The sequence below is a fragment of the Brachionichthys hirsutus genome, unplaced genomic scaffold (genome assembly GCF_040956055.1).
Source record: "Brachionichthys hirsutus isolate HB-005 unplaced genomic scaffold, CSIRO-AGI_Bhir_v1 contig_762, whole genome shotgun sequence".
Taxonomy (NCBI): Eukaryota; Metazoa; Chordata; class Actinopteri; order Lophiiformes; family Brachionichthyidae; genus Brachionichthys; species Brachionichthys hirsutus.
In genome coordinates this window covers 1-20074 of record NW_027180352.1, presented here as the reverse complement: position 1 = coordinate 20074, position 20074 = coordinate 1, and the positions used below count along the sequence as shown (strand labels likewise).

The 20074-nt window shown below is 41.5% G+C and overlaps 1 protein-coding gene across 1 annotated transcript; it reads left to right on the top strand.

Moving 5' to 3' along the window:
* Positions 1–15998: 15998 nt before the first annotated feature.
* On the top strand, positions 15999–20008 carry LOC137913937 (endoribonuclease ZC3H12A-like; the record flags this gene model as incomplete). Its single annotated transcript, XM_068757559.1, has 5 exons — positions 15999–16018; positions 16955–17352; positions 17780–17919; positions 19492–19726; positions 19902–20008. Coding segments are annotated over exons 2-5 (850 nt in total), but the record flags the coding sequence as incomplete, so codon positions are not given.
* Positions 20009–20074: the final 66 nt, after the last annotated feature.

Genomic DNA, 20074 nt, shown 5'->3' with positions numbered 1-20074 from the left:
TTACAATTTTTCTAAATATGGCTCCTTCTTCAAGGTACACACCCATTGCGGTTTTGATGCAGAGTTGCTTTGTTGTTATGGGGGTGGAGACACACAAAAAACAAAAAGCCGAAGTCTATTTCTGTTAAGCGACAACCCTCTGCAGTCTGATGGAAGTCAGAAGTTTGATTTACAAGACAAAGGCGGTAGGTGCCCTGCCGACAATCTGCAGCGCTCTCTTGACAGATGGGTGGGAAATAAACGGAGGCAGCTCCAAAGAAAATGCACTCCCTGGAAGCTGAAGTGAGATGTTTGGCAAGATGTCCACCGTTTCTCAATGGCAGTCTGGGCTTTGCCACTTTATTCTTTCTGTCGTGTCGATTAGCCATGTGTTTGTTGTGTTTGTGGTCTCCCTTTTGTTTTGTTTTTTTTTGGGGGGGGGGGGGGGGGTTTCATTGATTATCTGCAATGCCCCGAACTGTGCCAGCATTTTGCATTTAATTCAGCAAACAACGACAACATGTATTACACTCATATCCACATGGTCCCAGGAGCCTTCTCAAGGTTAACACATTAAATGAAATTGTCTCAAATATAGTTAGGTTGTTTAATTCTAGTATTTCAGTTGTAATTAGTTTGTTTTTTTCTTTGAAATACAGGTTTTATAAGCTTGCAGGACAGGAATGTCTGTTTACTCCTGTAAATTCAGGGTACTGTTGAACTGCAGCTTTAAAGTAAAGTAGTTTAACTTGTGCACATCAGAACGGTCCCTGTGTAGGAATATGTAAATGTAGTTTACAGAGCCTCAGCCATGACTGTGGCTTATGAATATGCATATTTTAAATCTTGGAGACTTCCCGACTGTTTGGGATTTTTCCAGGGGAATGGTGTCGAACATCAAACTGTTGTTTCGGCAGGGTGACTGTTCCGGAGGAATTTAATGTATTCATAAGAAAACAAGCCTGCATTAACATTCACGTGATGACGCCACAACATCAGCGGGTGGTGTCACATTTCCTTTAATGATCGTTTGTATTCACGTACAAGGATCCACAAATCTTTATTGTAGCAGGCAATATTCTCAAGTCAGACTACGATGCTACATCAACGGCACCGCCCGCCCTCAAAAGTACTGACCAAACAGTTTCCTATAGATATATCTCAGTATATAAATGAATACCATAAAGTGAAATAAAGGGGTGAAATGGTGGTGTAGTGGTTAGTGCTGTTGCCTCACAGCAAGAAGGTATTCTCTGGTTTCCTGTTGTTCATTCCTCTCGTGAAAACTCATCGTTGATTTCCTGCTGACAGAACACAACACTGGAGTTATCAAATATTCTCATTCAAAAAGGTAACGACATCCCTTCATTATTAGCCTATGATCTTGCCATTGACCCGTCTATTGATTCACTCCCTGCCAGGCTTGCATTCATACTATTTTTATTACTATTATCTTTTCCCACCTAATTGAAATGACAATGATCCAACAGATCCACAGTCTTTTGTCATTGATCACTGTTATTTTTGTATTCATGAGGTTTGGTCTATTTGGCTTGGTCCTCATATTGTGTCAGAGTGTATTTGTGCATAGACTCTCAATAGACTCTTTTTTATTTAACCAGGTAACTTAATTTAGATCTAATTCTTATTTACAATAAAAACCTGGAGCTTATTTTTGGTGGCAGGAGGAAGCCGGAGAAACCGGAGAGAACACGGAGAGAACCCACGATTCACGAAGACACAAGGAGAACATACAAACTCCTCACATAAAGGCCCAAAGTTGGATTTGAACCTGTGACCTTCTTGCCGTGAGGCAACAGGGCTATCCACACTGTGCCTTGATTGATTGACAAGTAAAATTATCCTGCTGCCTGCACTTTCCTTTCCCTCAAATGCACTGTTTATGCCGTGTATTTCAGCTGCTTGTTTTTGCCATGAAAATTATTCTCAGTTTCTATGAAAATAAAGTGAAAAGTAAAATTAAGGTCATGAGTTTTGCATAAGAAATGTATTACTGAGACACTGGGTGAATTTTTATCTTAACTTTAAACGCAGAAAGCAGGAGTAGAGGAAGAACAGAATAATAAAAGCTGAATGACTTGTAGCCTGCATCTATCTATCTCTCTCTCTCACATACACACAGTGTAAGTGAGTAAGATACTGTGGCCAATGGTGTGACCAGGTGATGAATGACCAACCGTGGATAAAGTACACAGCAATAATAACCTCCAGGCAATCCAGAGCACAGTAAGCACGGACCAGTAAATGTATCATTCAATTGTCAGAGGATTTTATCACATATTTCCTCCCATGTCTATGGAATCAATTTACAATTTATAAACATCACTAAGTCAGCATTCGACATGTTATCACTGACGTCCATACAAAACAGACTTGTGCATAAAGGTCCAGGAACAGAGCCAATGTAACAGTGACCCATGAACAATAATAGGACATGGCAAACATTATATTACTTTGGTCAATCTTAGAATAGTCCGAACTTACCACAGCAGAGAAGCATGAGGGCTGCTGCGGCCAACAGTATGCCACAAACCAAATGACCTCGCTCTCTCCCCTCTCTCTGCTCAGACGAGTGAAGTGCGTGGGTTTGGGTGAAATGGTGTAGGAGGCGCAAACCCTGCTGATCCCTGTGGGCTATGAACACTCATCAGCACATGGAGTGCACTTCACTCTCTTGAACAGAATAGACATCCTCCCCCCCCCCACCCCCATTATACAAATAAAACAACAGTGGAAAAGCTGCCCGACCAAACTCCTTGATTATTTCTCTCTAGCAGGCTAATTGTTAATCATTTTCGTTTTAATAGTCATTGTGGGTCTGGCCTCTCAATCTGCAGCGGAAGGCCTCCCAAGGCTTGCCACGATGTTAATGTGATGCTCAGTCTCATGGGCTCAGCCTTGCAGCGGCAGCCTGTCCTCCCAGCAGCCGCTGAGCACAGCATGACGGCAACTCATGAGGGGCATTACGAGACCAGCCTCCCGGATGTGTAATGTGTTAGTTGTTTTATACTGGAGGCAGAGAGCCTGGTCCTTCCTGTGCTACCCGCCTCCTGCATATCTCTCGGGGTTCTTGGCGGTGCCCATGTGGGGGTGGTTGTGATTGATGGTGCCCAGTCCATTTAACACACTGTGGAAACCCAGTGGCAGATGGGAATCTGCAGCTGCATGCTTCACTGCAAATGTTGCACAAACCCAGGTCTTGAGGACGTTAGCTTTGCATTCGTGCGATATTGTGTTGTTTTACAAGTACTGCACATCATGCTGCCATCTTTATGCATGTAGATTATCCTTCTGAGCATATGGTGCACGCCAGGAGAAGGGTAACCAATGATTAGAGGAACAGGTTAAAACTCTAATGCATTAAAATTATGCATGCACGAGTATTCCTCACCTGTGTTTGTGTCATGTAGTGTAGAGAAGTATCCAGAGAAATAGCATTTGTGTCGCAACTTATTACAAGTTCATTGTGGAAAATAATTAAACTCCCTTCCGACACCCTCCCGCTCACATCCAACATAATTTTCTACACTGTATTGATTGACATATTAATCTTAGCACTTTTAAAATTGTGTAGATGTGCTACTATAATGATCGACCAAGGCCAGTTGTTCACTCTTCGATGTTATACAGATCTGTGTTAGCCAACAGGTTAAAAAAAAAAATCACTTCCCTGATCTGTGGAGTTTTTTCCAATTTCACTCAAAATCTGCCAAAGTGGCCTCATTGTGCGAAGGTGAGGATGTTTATTTGTGATTTTTGACAGAAAAAATTACTTTCCGATTTGAGGCTTTATTGTCACCAGAGTCTCTCCCTCTCTTCATTCGCTGCTCAATCAGTCGGTGCAGTTCTCTCATCCCAAAGAACTCGCAACTGCATCAGACTCATTCTGCCAAAGTGTAAAATGATCTGTGTGCTCATGTTTTAGATCAGATCCACGGTGTAATGGATTCTCTTTTGGCCAGTGTGCCATCCTTCCATCTAGGCTCTTTAAGATCAGCAAATAGATTTTCTTCTAATACAGATTTTAAAAAACGAGAAACAAACCAGACTGAAAACACAACTTGCTTGGTGAACATTTTAACTTTTTGAAGTTACTTTCATGCAAAGGAAAGAAGAAGGGAGGAGGAAGTTTGTTGTTATTCGGGTCAGGAGGGAGGGAGTTCCACTTAATTGGATTTTGATGTGCCCTGTTGTCGTGGCACCCATATTTCAACCTTACACATTACTTTTTTTTTTGTACATTAGTGCGTGTGTGTGGAGGATCACTTAAATAAAGACAAATTGGGAACAAAAAATGAATTATCTGACACAAGAAAGGAACTCCTATAAAGACCCTTAAGTGATGGCGGTATCGCCAGTAATATTGATTGAGAGAAATAAACGTGTTTGGCCATTTGTCACCAGGCTACAGCTGGTTGAGTGGCTACGGCTTCCTTCACCATGCAGTGGCAAGTGAAATCACTGCCAAGTGGTTTAGTGCATGTGTAATGAAAGACACAAAGTCCATCTGCATCTCAGTCTGCTTTGATGTGGCATGTGCTCCATCTCGATTAATCACCAGAGACTCTATAAAGCCTCAGATGAGCAAGGCGCACACATCGTTTGTCTGTGCTGCACATGGAGCACAAACAGGAAAAAATAAATCCTACTTCTTCAAACCTTGAAGCTGCAGAAGTTAACCTGTATAAAAATAACTCTTTGTCATATTTTCTAAAGCTGTCACCGTGTCCTCGCAGTCGTACATGAAGACGGATCATATGTAGGAAACACACTCATGTAGCCACACCGATAGTGCTCCCCCATGTCACTGTGCCTGAATCTAAACCACCAATCAGATCCAAGAGGCGTGTCCGATGGACTGTCAGTCATTTGCATACTGATTTGCTTAATTGCAGTGTAGTGTTATTCTATTCGGAGAAAATTGTGTCAGAAATTATGTCAAAATGCGTGTTTTTGTGTGTGTTTACCATTTGCAGACAGGGTTACACTGAAATACACCGAAGAGAGCTTGGAGGCTAAACTGTAAAAAAGTGAAGTTACAGAAAGTAGAGAAAAAAAGTGAAAAGATGTTCAAAACTTCAGTGGCGCCGAAGGGAACCGAAGAGTTGGGAGGTAATTCTCGTGGGTTTGTTATATGGCGCAGCATGAAATAATAAAACATACAATCCAGAGACAAATTAAATAAACTCATCTATAAATTAAAACAGGCTATGAATTATTTTATTTTTTTTAATTCCCTGTCTTTCGGTTCATACGCAGATTCATATCTATAACTTTCTTCCAAGATTGTGTCTTGTTACTTTTGCTTGTCCAATTCAGTGATAGATTCATATGGTCAAGAGATGAAGGCCCGGGTAAAAGCTGCATTTCTCAAGGCAAAAGAAGCTGCAAGCACAAAGTCTTTAATTGTCACGGGGGGGGGATATACCACTCCACAAACACTGTGCTGAATTAATTGCTGGTCCCAGCCCGCAGAAAGTCGTTAGTCTATAAAATGGCCAGTTGCCAAGGATGTTAAGAGTGACATAAGGCGAGATTAACCATCCATCCTCTTAAGTACCAGACTGAGTCAGAGTTGAGTGTGAATGTAAACACTGATATTGACATGGAGAGCCATTGTAGCTGCACGAGGGAGCACACACACACACACATATATTTTAAATCATAAAAAAGGACATTATTCTCTTTAGACTTTGAGGCATTTGATTTTCAGAGGTGTGTTCCTGGAACTCAAACATTCCGTAAAATCATTTACAGGATGTTTGGAAACATTCTAAAAATTCTGTTTTTTTCCAGCGGAGCTAACTGTGGAGGAGGTTTTTTTTAGGAGTCTTGCAGCATTAAGTAATGGCCTGTGACACCCCGTTCCTGGGAGGGTGGCTTGCTTTGCTCCACAATCTTTGCATCTCATGTCATTTCTTGTGGTTGGCACATATCAAAAATAGACAAGGAAGCGCCACCGCGTTGCACGTGAGCGCTTAGATCACGCAATAGTGCTGACAAGAATCTGGAGCATCCAAATTTAGTCGAGTGAAATCCAGGGTTAATCGTCCAGGATGCTACGTAGACAGTCAAATATCTGACTGCACAGTGGCTTGCATGGAAAAAAATAATATTGAACGGCACAAAAGAAGACACGGTGACTTTGTCCACGGGGATGCCTGCCTTTAAATTGTGAGGTGTGTTGCATTTAATCTGGAGTAATTATTTCCAAATGGGCTGGCTTGTTATTACTCATTTGCTTCAGAGAAATAATATGCTGCACATTTAAAAAATCTTCATTGTGCTGACCAAAAAAAATCAGTTTGAAACACATGCAGCTCGGCGAGAATTTATTGAGCCGGGCTGCGCAAACGTTGTAGATATTAACCCACATCAAATGGAGGATTTTTCGCTTGCCAAGTGAGTTTAAAAGGCCTCGTAAAATGTTCAAATATTTGTAGTCCAAACCTATATGGGCAAGATATGCCAATGTTTTTTATATATATATTTTCTTGTCTTTTCTTGTTGGTTTTTTGCAAGGCCACAGCTCCTCCCTCCTCTCCAATAATATTTGTCATATCGCTGGACAGAGTTTTTAATCCCAGGTTAGTTAAAACCCCACGCTCTATTCTGTTCTGCTGGATTCCATTCCACTCCTACATGCAGTGCTGTTGCTGGATTTCTCTAATGTTACCTGCCTGTTAAATTGTGAGTAAAATCTTTTGGTCTGACGCCTGTTAAGTTCCTGCTAATTGTACGGGAGGAAGGTTACACCTTGAGAACACTCTTCAGCTCTCACTCCACATTAAGTCTAACCATTATAAGGAAGTGAAAACAGACTTTTCACCCCAAGAATAACTTAAGACGGGATCCTCTGGGAACATCCAAAGGCCATTAATCTTTAATGTTTCTCAAGTTGTGCTCCGAGGCTCCGAAGACTGGCGGCGGAGAATAGACTGGCAGGAAAGAAGAATGGGAAAAAGAAAGAGAAAATTTGGAAGGAAAAAATAGAGAGAGGACAAAGGGGCAGCAGACTTGGGAATAGGAGTATACTGTGAATGATTGATGAGCAGACAGGGCTGTTGCTGTTTGGCAAGCAACAAAAGAATGAAATAATCCATCCTTTTCATTCCCAGAGGATCACAGCACCACAGTCATCACTGAGCTGCTGGGGCTTCCTGAAGTTCCCACATTTGTTCACTGGCTTGGGCTAGTGGAGGAGTTAGTGGTCTGGTCCACTAGAGTCTCTGCATCACCTTTATTTTTAAATGCTTTTTTTTCCCTCCATCATTTCCATCTTTCCCCCGCTGCCCATGCAGCACTCCACTCTCTGCCTTCCTACATTTGCCCACCTGACAGGAGTATTGTTTATTTTTCCTGAATCAATCTCTTCTCCTTAAACTGTCCACACTCTCCTGCCGTGTCATCTCCCTGTTCACCGCCCGCTTTCACCAGCGTAATCTTCACCTTCATTCATGCACCATCCTGATTGCTCCTTTCTCCTTCTTGTTGCTATTCTTCCTTCAGCTGCCGCTACGTTTGCTAAACACAGAGTGACCCCTGTCGGTCGTGAGTGTGCTCACAGGCGGTGATGGCATATCTTTGTCTTCTCCAAGGGACATCAACCGTGAAATCAGCCTGGCACTGGCTAGACTGTGACAGACCCTCTATCTCTAGGCCATATTTGCTCCCTGCTCTCCCTTCTCACTTGGGAAGTGGCACCAGTCAGCAGTTGGGGTGAGTCTTCTTCCATCACACCTGTTTTCTCTCTCTCTCTCTCTCTCTCTCTCTTTCATGGCATTTCTAGAAGTCTCAAAACTTCAATCATTTCATTCTTGACTTTGTCCTTTAGTTTTGAATGTCTTAGTAAAGTTATCCAGTGCTCAGGATTGTAAGAAACGCCTAATGTAAAAGCAATACTAGAATAAATATCCTTTATATGAGTATAATTGAGGTACACTCATACTGAATGTAAAATATGAAATTACGTTATTTTAGATGCATAATGTCCCGATTTATTCATCATATATAATTTAGTTGCGAATAGGGAAGCACGATATGAAAAGGCATTCATGTAATGCTTCATTTTGCCATTACATTTTTAAAACATCGTGTGTTTTAGCTCTAGTTGTAGAAATATATCATGGTCTATTTGATTTTGAAATTTTAATGGAATAATTTGCAAAAAAATGGCAAACGTTTCCAAGGAATTGAAACACTGGGGACGGGTCCTCAACAAGAACCGGCTTTTGATTCCCATCCCTAGTGAAGATGATCTCATTCTGTGGGTCATCATACGATATAGACCCCTGGCGTGATCTGTATTTCTATGCCAAGCGATTCATCAAGGCTGAACTGCAACAGCTTCCTTAGAAATAAAGCTGATGTTATATTTATCCGCTGTTGCTCCTGGAAGACATTTGCTAAAACATTTAAGTCATGACACATCAGGCTAAGATTTCATTTGAAATGTAGAGCACGGCGTTCTGGCCTGTCTACAGTAGGTGAGGTATAATTGCATTTCAGTGGCGAAAAATGTCCCGAGTTCGACTTCGAGTTTAATTTGCTCCAGAGTGAAAGGAATGAATAGGACGTATGCAGATGGAAATGTCAATCTGAACCCCGTTTCCTCTTTTCGTATTAAACTAAAGGCATCGTGACATTAAGAGGATTTAGTTTGATGACTGGAATGCAAGTACGGTGTACCTGATGTTCGCGTGACGAGGGGTTTATTCACCGGGTTGATTGATTCCATAGGGAAATTAACATATTTGTGACAAAATTCCACTGAAGCAACACAGATGTAATAAACAGTATGAAGATATTTTATTGAAATAAACACCTTAGGCATGCAACTTGCTGCTTTCAGGTGACGCATGGAATGACACCCATCATCCCAGCAGCCGATCACTCTCCATTCAGATGACATATTTAGTCGCTGGCTCGCTGGCCCCCTTTCTCATGTTCTCAATTGACTAATATGATTTATTTCAGGTTTCATTTTTTAATAAAACTGACCCTAAGTTTCACTCGCAAACAACAACCGTGAGATTTTGATTTCTGGAAGCCAAAGTGATTTAGAAGTTAATCGCTTTAGAATGAGACAAGTTGGCTTGTTTAATTATTACGAAACGGGGCATTCATTCCGAGCTCTACTTAAAATAGAGCAGAGAGTATCTAATGTTGCAAAGCCGTGGATGCCCAAGTCACTGCGGTGACCCCCGAGGAAGCAAATTAAGGTGGAATCAACATTTCCTGCTGTACGTGATGAGCATATCGAGACAATTATGCTCTTCAGAAAAATGGAGCTCTGAGCGGGAGAAAATGCTGATAAGTAGCGTTGCACGGTTTTAAATTGTAAGGCAGAACGGACATATTTGAGTATTCATGTGCACCTTCCTCCGGGCCTGCCACTTACACGAGATCATTCCGTCCTTTGTGGTAGCTGGAGGAGGTAGCTGGCAGAGTGGGAGTGCACAGATTCAATCAGTCTGTATTCTTTTTACCCGGATTGTTAACACTTGAGCTATTCCCACTTAGTAAGTTCACCTGGTGTCGCCGTGGCGATAAGAGAATCCTGTACCCTGCTTTTTCTTTTTGTTATTTCTAACACATATATTGGCATTGATTTAAGCTTAAGGTACTAGCCTTCTTTTGGCTTTCACGTATCCCATCATTTCCACTGAAGTTTGAACCTGCTTGGAGGGAGGAGGAGGGAGAAGGAGATCCATATATCGAAAAGAAAAGAAGCATGGAGTCATGTTGTTGGTGTTGAATATCTTAACTACAAAAATGGATGTTGTAGAAATCTTGTAAATATATGTTGTTTATTACTTGTCTGTGCCTTAATACTTAAAGTTTAATCATCCAAGTTCATAAATAGCAGCAACGATAAAAACACTATTTTACATGTTTCACTGGCAAATAAAAAAAAAAAAAAAAAACAAAGGCATACACATACACACAATCAATATAATTGCAAAAACAAATTATGGCAACCATGGTGAAATATAATTTACTTTATGTGAGCTGTACTCATTTCACGCCTGGTGGACTCTCACCTTTAACCGAGAATGTCTCTGGAAGCAGTTTCAGGCACGGGTATTCTAATAAGAGAATAATGGAAGCATTCTCCCTTTTTAATTGGACATTGTTAGAATGACATATCAATCCTGCTGCAGAGATGCCCTTTCTATGTATACTGTAATTGAAACATTCCCTAGCCCCCCCCCTCCTAGTCCCTCTTTGCAGCAGATTGAGAATGTTTATGTCTTGCAGATCAGTACAGTTTGCATGGTTGTTTATTGTTGACTTAGAGAGATTCACATTATAATAATAATAATATCTTGATGTTTGTGGGATTTGTTGTTTTAAATGCTTCTTGTGCATAAACTTTGTAATTATTTGCCTCTTTCTCCTTGATATTAGTAAAAGTCTGACTTTTGTAAAATTCTACGCTTTCATAGTCTTGGTTTTTTTGCAATTTTACATTCCATAAGCTTCGATTCCCAATTGGGTTTCTTTTTTTTTTTTTGCAATTATTCACAAATTCTATTAAAGTTCTTGGCAATCAAATTATATTACATTTATACACATCACTGAGGAGGAGGAAAAACAAAGCCTGGTGCAGGTTTAAAAGCTTTTTAAACTGTTGGAAAACAACCCAGTGAACAGAAATTGTTCTCTCTTAGTGGTGAAAGCCTTTTTTCCTCGGTGAAAGATGTAAGCGGCTGGGAGCTCATCAGAATCACAGAGTAAGGCCCCCAAAGCACAGACGGTAAAAAGGATCATAGTGATGCACAGGGTGGACAAGGTGCTGTATCAATCTCTTGAGGCCATTCCGAGTGAAGCTATTACAGAGTCTCTTGTCAAATCTAAATAACTTCATTAATCATGACAAGAGGTATAACACTCCCTCATTTAGCAGCACACATTTCTGATTCCCCACTTTCTGTATCATCAAATTCAACACTGCAAGTTCATTTACAGATTACCATCCATCCACCCATTTATCCTGGAAGTCTCACCCTTTTTCTTCTCTGTGTCAAGAAGTGGGATTGTTTTATTACTGTGGCAGGAAGCTGGGGCAATACGTCTATATATATTATTTCCATAGGGAAAATGTACTGCAAGATTACTGTAAGATTTTGTCTTGTGTTGTATTCTGTCTTATGTCTCGTCCTGTTTTTCTTCCGGTCAATCATCAGTAATAGAAGGTCCAGACAGAAAGCACAGATGCAGCCTCAGTTCAGTCAGAGAGGAGATAAAAGAGGGCACAAAGCCAACTGTACATTATCCAAGCCAGTTGGCATCTCGGCTCCTGAGAGCCCACTCCCACTGGGTGAGATCAGAAATCTAACAGCTAATGGCACCAGTCACCCTGTGGTATCACTACTGACAGCAAACTATAGTGCCCACACATACATAGTGAAGCACAAGAACTGTCAACACACACCATGACCTGTGGGTATAAACTGTCACCCCCACACATTGAACTTGATGGCTGCTGTTTGTTTTCCAACACCTTGTAAGCATATTCCAGCACTTGATTTTACACTTCAGTATTTTTGTCACTTTAATAAAGTGTTGAATCATATTTATATGTGGAAAAGGGATCATGCTGAATGGGTCAGGGAAAGAGTGTGTTATTATCAATGGATGTATTCCTCTCTCTCTCTCTCTCTCTCTCTTGAATGTATTTGCCTTACGTCAAGACAATTATATATGCATGTTTTTCAGGTTGAAATTGTCTTCCAGGATTACAGGATTAGCGTCGGGACACTAGGGGGCAGCACACGCAAAAAAAAAAGGGCCCCAATTAAAGTTAGACGAATAAAGTCATGATTATTATTCTTTACCTTAAAACGACATCACAGCTTTGTGGTTTACTCAAGAAGACACGCAAGGGAATACTGAAAGATGACAAACTAAACTCCTGGAATAACCCTTACATGAAGCGTAATCTAAAAACGATAATGTACTTTAGATTATAGCACAAGAGCGAGTAAATTAGAAGTTAACAGAATTTATTATGCCGGAACAATACAAGCTCTATATATATACTCGCCAACATGAGCAGCATCTCCAGTGTTCAGCACCACCGACCAGCCCGAGTTTTTAATACCAGTGTACGGGTTCAGCACCAACATGGAGCACCGTCAGCATAAAACAGGAACTCTGGGGGGGGGGGGGGGGGGGGGCAGACATCACAGCAATCACACACTGAATACAAGGAGAGAACGGCCATCGCACCAAAGAGCGATGTTACGTTTTCTACTCAGTAAAATGGAAAAGCCTCCTCTTTTAACATCCCTGCAGTCATTATTCATTTTGCCATAAACATTATCTAGCACCCCCCCGATAAACCAAGAACAATGAAGCAAAGAAAATGTCATGCTTATCCCATCCACACCGTAACCTTCCTGATTGAACAAACTGAAAGTGTATGTGTGTGTGTGTGGGGGGGGGGGGATAGCGATTCATTCCAAACATTGCTCCGAGCAAACGGGGAGCCTCGTCTATTTTCCACCGTCATGATTTTCAGTTTTAATGCGGTTATATTTCAGCGTTGCTCCACACTGTAGATTTTTGTTTGAGTGAATCCCCACGATGTGAGCGAAGCACTTCAGCCAGAACTCCAGGTTCTCTGCCCGAGATCCCGGCAGAGAGTGCATTAATCATCACAGCCTCCCCTTTCAAGTGAAGACAGAGAGCAACAGCTGGGGGGGGGGGGGGTTGGCTTTAAACAGTACAGGCTGCAGGAGGTTCAGCCATCACTTCTTGTTGTGGATTCTGACATAAATAGTAATGAAATGAACACCTTGGAGTGTTGCCTGAGCATGCGTTGTTATCACATATGAGGCTGGGCAGTGGAAGCTGTTTTCTGTTGGTCTCTGTGTGACCGTGGGTGCTTGCAATGCATGCTTTGTGTGTAGCAGTATGTCCTCACGTATAATTGTGAGGGTGCCCCGTTGTTGGGGGGGGGGGATATGACTAATACGCAGAATAACAGCTGGCCCTGAATGACCTTGGATGACAGGAACAATGAATCAGTACATTGTTGGTACTCGTGGACGTTGCCAGGGCTTCATGCTGAGGTTACACCTGCAAGGGCTTGAGCTGCACTGCGATCCGCCGCACCTATGTACAAGGATCATTAGATGAGCTGTAGAGGGCGTCGACCTTGTCGTAACAGTAGCCCACGATGCAACGTCACCGGCCATATTGCAAGGCTTTGTTTACAGTGACTTAGAAGTTATGAACCTTTGTGGTTGGCAAAACATATGATGGATCAAGGACCTGAAGCAGTTCCCTGAACAACTTTGAGGACTTGGCAGTCCTTCACCATGAAATTCAGAATAGCCTGTTCCAACACATGCTTCCTGGAAGCTTGAGCATCAAACTTTTTTGTTGTTGCTACAGTTGGGGGGTTTCCTCACCAACACGGTGGCAAAGTTGGTAGCATTGTTGAGGGCTTTAAAATGGCCCTGGTTTTCAAATCCCACTCAGGGAATGAGATGGAGCAGGGTAGACCTAGGGCACACCTGGGAGGAGTGGAGTGGTCCGGTCCAGGCCACTCCTCCCAGGTGTGCCCTGTGGGGGGGGGAGCGCTCAGAGGGGATCCCGCCCGGGGTGTAATTTCATGGAGAACCGCCACTGTGCATGCATATTATATTATATTATATTATATTAGTTTCTCAGCTTCTTATGTCACCATTGTAAACACTACAGAACAGTTTTGTGAGAGGAATACACCATCCATAAATGCCTCCTGTTTTATTCAATGTTAAAAATAAAATAAAAATGTATTATATGTTGCCAAACAAATCAGTTAAATGAATTACATTAAATACAAATACTTCAAGAGCATCCATGTCCATCAACATCAGGCTGCAATAGCCGTGATTGTAATTCTACGCTCACAACCTGTGCAGGTAATTCACTTATCTGTAATCAAAGCAGAAGTAATCAAACACCTTATCCAAACTTTGGCACTCTCTACTATTCTCTTGTTCAATTGTTTCATCAATGCTGCCGCCACCTTGCTAGTTTCAATGGCTCTTCTACACTCAAACAATGTGTAAGGTCTTTGCTTGCTGATCTGTGTGGGACAAGCAGTGGGTGTCTTTAGTAATAAATGAACAAGATGAATGTGGGAGATATGTTCATTTGAAAGCACTTGTCACTGAGGGTTTGTCGTCCGGCTGCACAAAGGCTGGAGCTGTCCTTCCAGATTTAGTTTAGATCCAAACCATGGCTAAATTGGAAATCGTGAATCATTCTGACACCATTGGTGCAAGATGGATTACTCCAGTTAAAGGCTGTCTTTTCTTTCCTTTGGTTCTTTTAAAAGAAATCATACAAAAATTAATTTTCCGACAGATGGCTGACCCAAGCACTCAACGAAAGGAATAGCAAAGGGACGCCAGCGCTGAGGCACTACAAAGCTGGTTCTGTCAGTTCGCCGTTTTCCCAACCACATCCAATAGCTCAAAGCAGCATAACGAGCCTGGTTGAATATTTGATCAACTGTTTAACAAGCCTTTGCCAAACTACACCTGCCTCGGGGGAAAAGATGTCTTTGAACAAGGTCTGCCTCCCCCATAGATGGTAAGGAAGTAAGCATTTGATGCCGACAATGCCCAATCTGCACTCATTTCAGTCTTGGGAGCTTGGATTTTCCAACAAGGTTAAATATTTGCATTATTGAAATATAGGTATCTGGGTTCCAATAATGCATTCCCGTATAATGTAACTGTAAATTACAAACGATACCCTCAATCCACCGCATAGCAGCACTTGATAACTGTCCTTCATACCAGTATATGCACTCGTTCACATGTAGAGTAATAGAAAATAATGTTTTGTGTGTGTGTGTGTATTTGTTTTCTGAATGTTTTTTTTTTGTCTTTTAGTCTGAGCTTCCGTGTTGGATGAGTGTGCTCACCTCAAGTCATCGTGGCTTGCTGCAGCTCATTGCCCTGCAGTAATATCGGGCCTTGCAGACACCTGGGACCAGTGGTGTGGGCCCTCAGGGGAGGCAACAGCCTGGCAACTGGCCCTGATTACTTTCTCCACTCTCCAGAACTCAACTCTGTATATGCCATTAACGGCTGCAAGCAGTGTGATCCCAACTCAACCGTGCCATTAGCCCTGTACACAAAGGATTGTTTACAAACACACACACATACACACACACACACGCACACACACACACACACTGCACAAAATTTCAACAGCCCACTGAAGCCACAACCATCTGCAGACCAACGTCTTCCATGAGACGTGTCGAGCGTGCTGATGTGGTCCAGTACTGACATCTAGTGGGCGAATTATAGCACAACTAGAAATAAGCAGTGGTCTAAATATGTGTGCTTCATAGAATAAAATACCATATTGTGGTGGATAAAATTAGTTTTAATAAGCGTGTGATATGATCATGTATATATTATTGATTTATTTTTATAGATCGTTTTGTATTAATTAAATTGGCTTTATTTTATCACTGTTTGTAGTCCCACAGATGCCCCTAAAAGTATGTGTGGAATAAGTCATTAGAAAAAAAAATGTCAACAAATTCAGATCTCATTGGCTCCTATATGTCGGTAACGCGCAGTTCTGTCCAATATTTAACTTGAGTTACATATTTATCTTTTCGCTGCGTTCTGTCTATTTATTTATTTAAAAAATAAAAATAAAAAATCAACAAATACCAAGTCTTGGTATTTCATAGAATAGCTCTATAAATGGCCCAAAGGCAAATTTGTTGCAGCAAAGAATTTTCAAAACACTTCTGCAGCAGTGCGACTTCACAGCCAAAGGGAAGGGCAACTCCTTATCTTATCTTCAATCCATGCATTTTTTTTTCCAAAGGTCTTCACGCCTCCTTCATGGAGAGAACAAGGAAATAAACTTTTTTTTTTTCCAAGTGGGAGGTGCCGTGAAGTCTGTTACGCGTCAAAGTTACTGTACGTGGAAACACTGACAAAACGTATGAGTGGCTTCAGCCGGCGAATGCAAGAGGACATGAGAGACGGTGAGTTGAATCCGTGGAGAACCGGACCGGTACCGAACCCGCCGACCGTTGTCGCGTTCGGAAACGCACTTGTGTGAAGATCGTGCCCAACTTTACCTGATTGTACACAACGACTATTCTTTCTTTCTTAGGAAGAGGTGCGATTATTGTTAACGCCTTAACGCAGGTAGAAACGTAGAGAAAACGCGGTGCGTAAAGTTGCGTTTTTTCCTTTTATGTCCTCTTCTGGGGTTTTTTTTTTCTTTTTTTTTTTCTTAGTGAAGCCGAACAGACACGCAGATTGTACAGTAAGTAACCTGTATCAGGTGTGCAGGTCTCTTCAGGCCCGACAGGAAAGGCGCTTCCGTTTGATTTTTAACTCCCCATTAATATTTGATAGTAAAATCAAATATTTACATGAATGACACGTTTAGAATTCTTATTTGTCGCTTTACCAAGTAAACAAAATAATAATGTAGAACGGCAAATGGCATCTGAACGTTCTACCAAGCACTAAGAAATAATGATTTGAAATGTTAAATATGGTTATTTGTCATAGTGCTATTCACATTTAGAATGTCTAGACTGTAACGGCCATGGGGTGTTTCTATTTATTTATTATACGGTAGGTTGATCTGTTGTCTGTAATAGTCTGTTAATCATTTTGTGAACTGGAAATCTGGAATGACACAATATCCTGAAGCCCACAATTACGTCATCAAATGATGTAACACCTCAAAACCCCTAAAATATGAATTGTATTTTCTTCAAGATCATGGGGCCTTTCAAATTCTCAGATTCTCTTAAATTCTGTGCTGATCAAATTAATTTATTGCAGCTGTGACGGGACTCCAACTCCTGAAAAGCAGTCTAAGAATTTAAAATGCCGAATAAGTTTTCCCGTATTTTACTTCAGTTGATGAATATCGCACCGATGCCGTGTGACGCGTATTTTAGGCTCCTGAAACGAGGTCCAGATGCTCCAGGATGGATCAGGCACTTCACAGTCAGAGCTCAACGCCGGACCTGCCGGAGCAAGAGAGTGCCGAGCTCCAGCTCAGGGTGGACTTCTTCAGGAAACTTGGCTACCCCTCAGAAGAGGTGAAGGCTGCTCTGAGGAAGCTGGGCCTGAGCACAGACACTAACTCTGTGCTGGCGGAGCTGCTCCGTGGTCGGAACACCGCTGCATCCTGCGTGTCCAGTTCTGGTGGCGATGAGAGGACCTCGTCCCAAAAGGACCCTCTGCTGCCGCCCAGTTGGGCCCTTGCACCCTGCAGAATCGCACCGCAACCCGGGAAGAGTACAGACACAGAACTGAGGCCCATTGTTATTGACGGCAGCAATGTTGCCATCAGGTAATCCTGATAATCTGTTATTTTAATCCACTGAGCCTTTCGCAAGTGAACAGGGGGAACAAGTCTGACAGGGGACAGTAATGTATCTGTAAAGGAACTTGTCAAAGTGAACATGAATCATGCATTCTTACACCATTGTCGTGACACATGACTATTTAACAAGGGCGTTCACCACCATGCCTGCGCATGTTTTGTTGGCAAAACCATGCTACAATATGCAAATTCTAAGCACACACCTTAAAATCTCCACATCTGAGGAGATGTGACGCGTAGTGCCTGAGTTTCACCACGGTCTGGCGTGAGGTTCCCTGTCAGGAAAAAAAGAAAGCCATTCAAAAGGCTTGTAATGTTTGCATAGGTCCAATGAAACCTTTATGACTCCTTTTTATATAATTTATTGTCAAATTATTTCTGCTTCTTTTGACAGTCATGGCAACAAGGAAGTGTTCTCCTGCAGAGGCATACAGCTAGCAGTAAACTTCTTCCTGGACAGAGGTCACAAATCCATTACTGTGTTTGTTCCCACTTGGCGCAAAGAGCAGCCCAGGCCTGATTCCCACATTACAGGTGAGGTTAAAGGAAATGTATGAGGAAAGCAGGCAGATGATTCTTCTTCTTTTTTATTCTTAGCCTTACAAACATCATTAAGTCAAAACAGAAATTATATGATTTGATAAATTAGGTGCCAAAGAATGCTTTTGTGTTTTGTTTATGCCTCTGCATAAATTAAACATGCTTATTCAGATTAAAAAAAGAATAATATTGAGTCACTCACCTTGGCTCTCAGAAGTATTACAATGGAGTTTTCAGTCTTTGAAAAGAGAAATATGGACAATAATAGAAGTATAGAAATATTTCTTGAAATAATATCAAATAGAATAAAATATCCAGAATGACTAGCTCTAACAGTAAAAAAAAAAAAAAAAAGATTTATCTACTACTTCCTCCAAAGCTCAATAATTAAATTGTTATATCTAATTTAGTTACATCTTTCAGCAGCCGTAGTGTAAAAAATGTCATTTTCCAATGCATTTTCTCCGTTCTCTATTTCTTGGCCAGGAGCAATTACTTCCTTAAATCCCTGGAATCTGATCCCTCCAAAGCAGAGCAAGTAAAAGTTTGATAGAAATTGTCCAAGCATATTTTTTCAGATTGTTGAACTTTTCCTTTAATCGGCCAGTTGTTCCGGCTCTGTTTCTGGAATATCAATTAAGTATTTGTTCCTCTTTTACCGGGAAATGTTGAGAGACTACAATAAATAATTATTATTAATTATTATAATTATAGCCACTTTTGTGATTCATTCCTGCATGAGATAATTCCATGATTGCACAGCAAACGCTACTGATCTCAGCCATTGGGCAATGCAGCCGTGGTTGTGAAACAGAGTTTTAAATAGTAGGCCAAGAATAATTATCTTTACAGTGTTTTTATGGATTTAGTATAATAATCTAGAACACAATCAAGATATCTGTGCCTCAGATGAGTCATAGCCAAGCTGCATTTGAACTGATCTGTAGGCATGTTTTTAAAATGAAGGGTTACCGCCTATTAATCTGCGTGTGAGTGTGTGTACATGAGTGTGTAAGCGATCCAAAGGTTCTGTTTTCAACATGTGAACAAGGAAGTAAAATTCAGACACCAGTCAAATATGGGAAAGCCCCATCAGGAAGTCCAGCTGTTTTTTTTGTTCCACACCTAGTGTATTTGCCGTAAGCTCTGTGCTGACAATCATCAACGGCGAGGGCAGAAATGCAGAAAGAGGTTAAGTGAAGACGGAACAGAGAAGCGGAAGCACTTGGAAAAAGTTTATTGTTTTGCCTGTAAGCCAATAGCTCAGCCGTACATGGCTGACCTTTCCTTTCTACAGACTTCAAGGCTCAGTTCTCTTCACTTATAACTTGTCAAGCATGACATGCAGTGTATGAATTGTATTTTCACTCACCTGGCAGGTAGAATAATACACTGTAAAATGTGACTGTAAATTTACAGTACCTAACTAGCAGCAGCTTCAGTTACAAAAAAAAATATTTTTTTTTTTTTTTTTTAAATGTATAAAATTCTTTATTGCAGTTTTGGAAATGAGCAACACAATAGTGGTTGTATGTGTGCATTATTTCTCCACGTTTTGATTTTCAGACCAACACATCCTGATGGCGCTTGAAAAACAGAAAATAGTGGTCTTCACTCCCTCGCGCCGTGTCGGTGGGAAACGCGTGGTCTGCTACGATGACCGTTTCATCGTCAAGGTGGCGTACGAGTCAGACGGAGTGATCGTATCCAATGACACCTACCGTGACCTCCAGGGAGAAAGGCCCGAGTGGAAGAAATGCATCGAGGAGAGACTCCTCATGTACTCCTTTGTGAATGACAAGTAAGCAATTAGGCTGTGTTTATATGTGCTCCTGTGTGGATTTTCTACCATGAACCCCGCCTTGTGTGGTTCCAGAGGAGCTATTACATCCTCGGGGAGTAGCCAGGGGAACATTTGCGTAACACCAAATTGATATTTCACAGAGATACTTTTGTTATATTCATTCGTTGCTCAGGTTTATGCCCCCAGACGACCCCCTGGGCCGCTACGGCCCAAGTCTTGACAACTTCCTCAGGAAAAAGCCTTTGCCTGTAGAACAGAAGAGACAGCTCTGTCCATATGGTAAGAGCCCAGGGAAGTTTTTACACTGCATATTGTTAATGTTCTCATTCTTTAAAGCGTGTGACA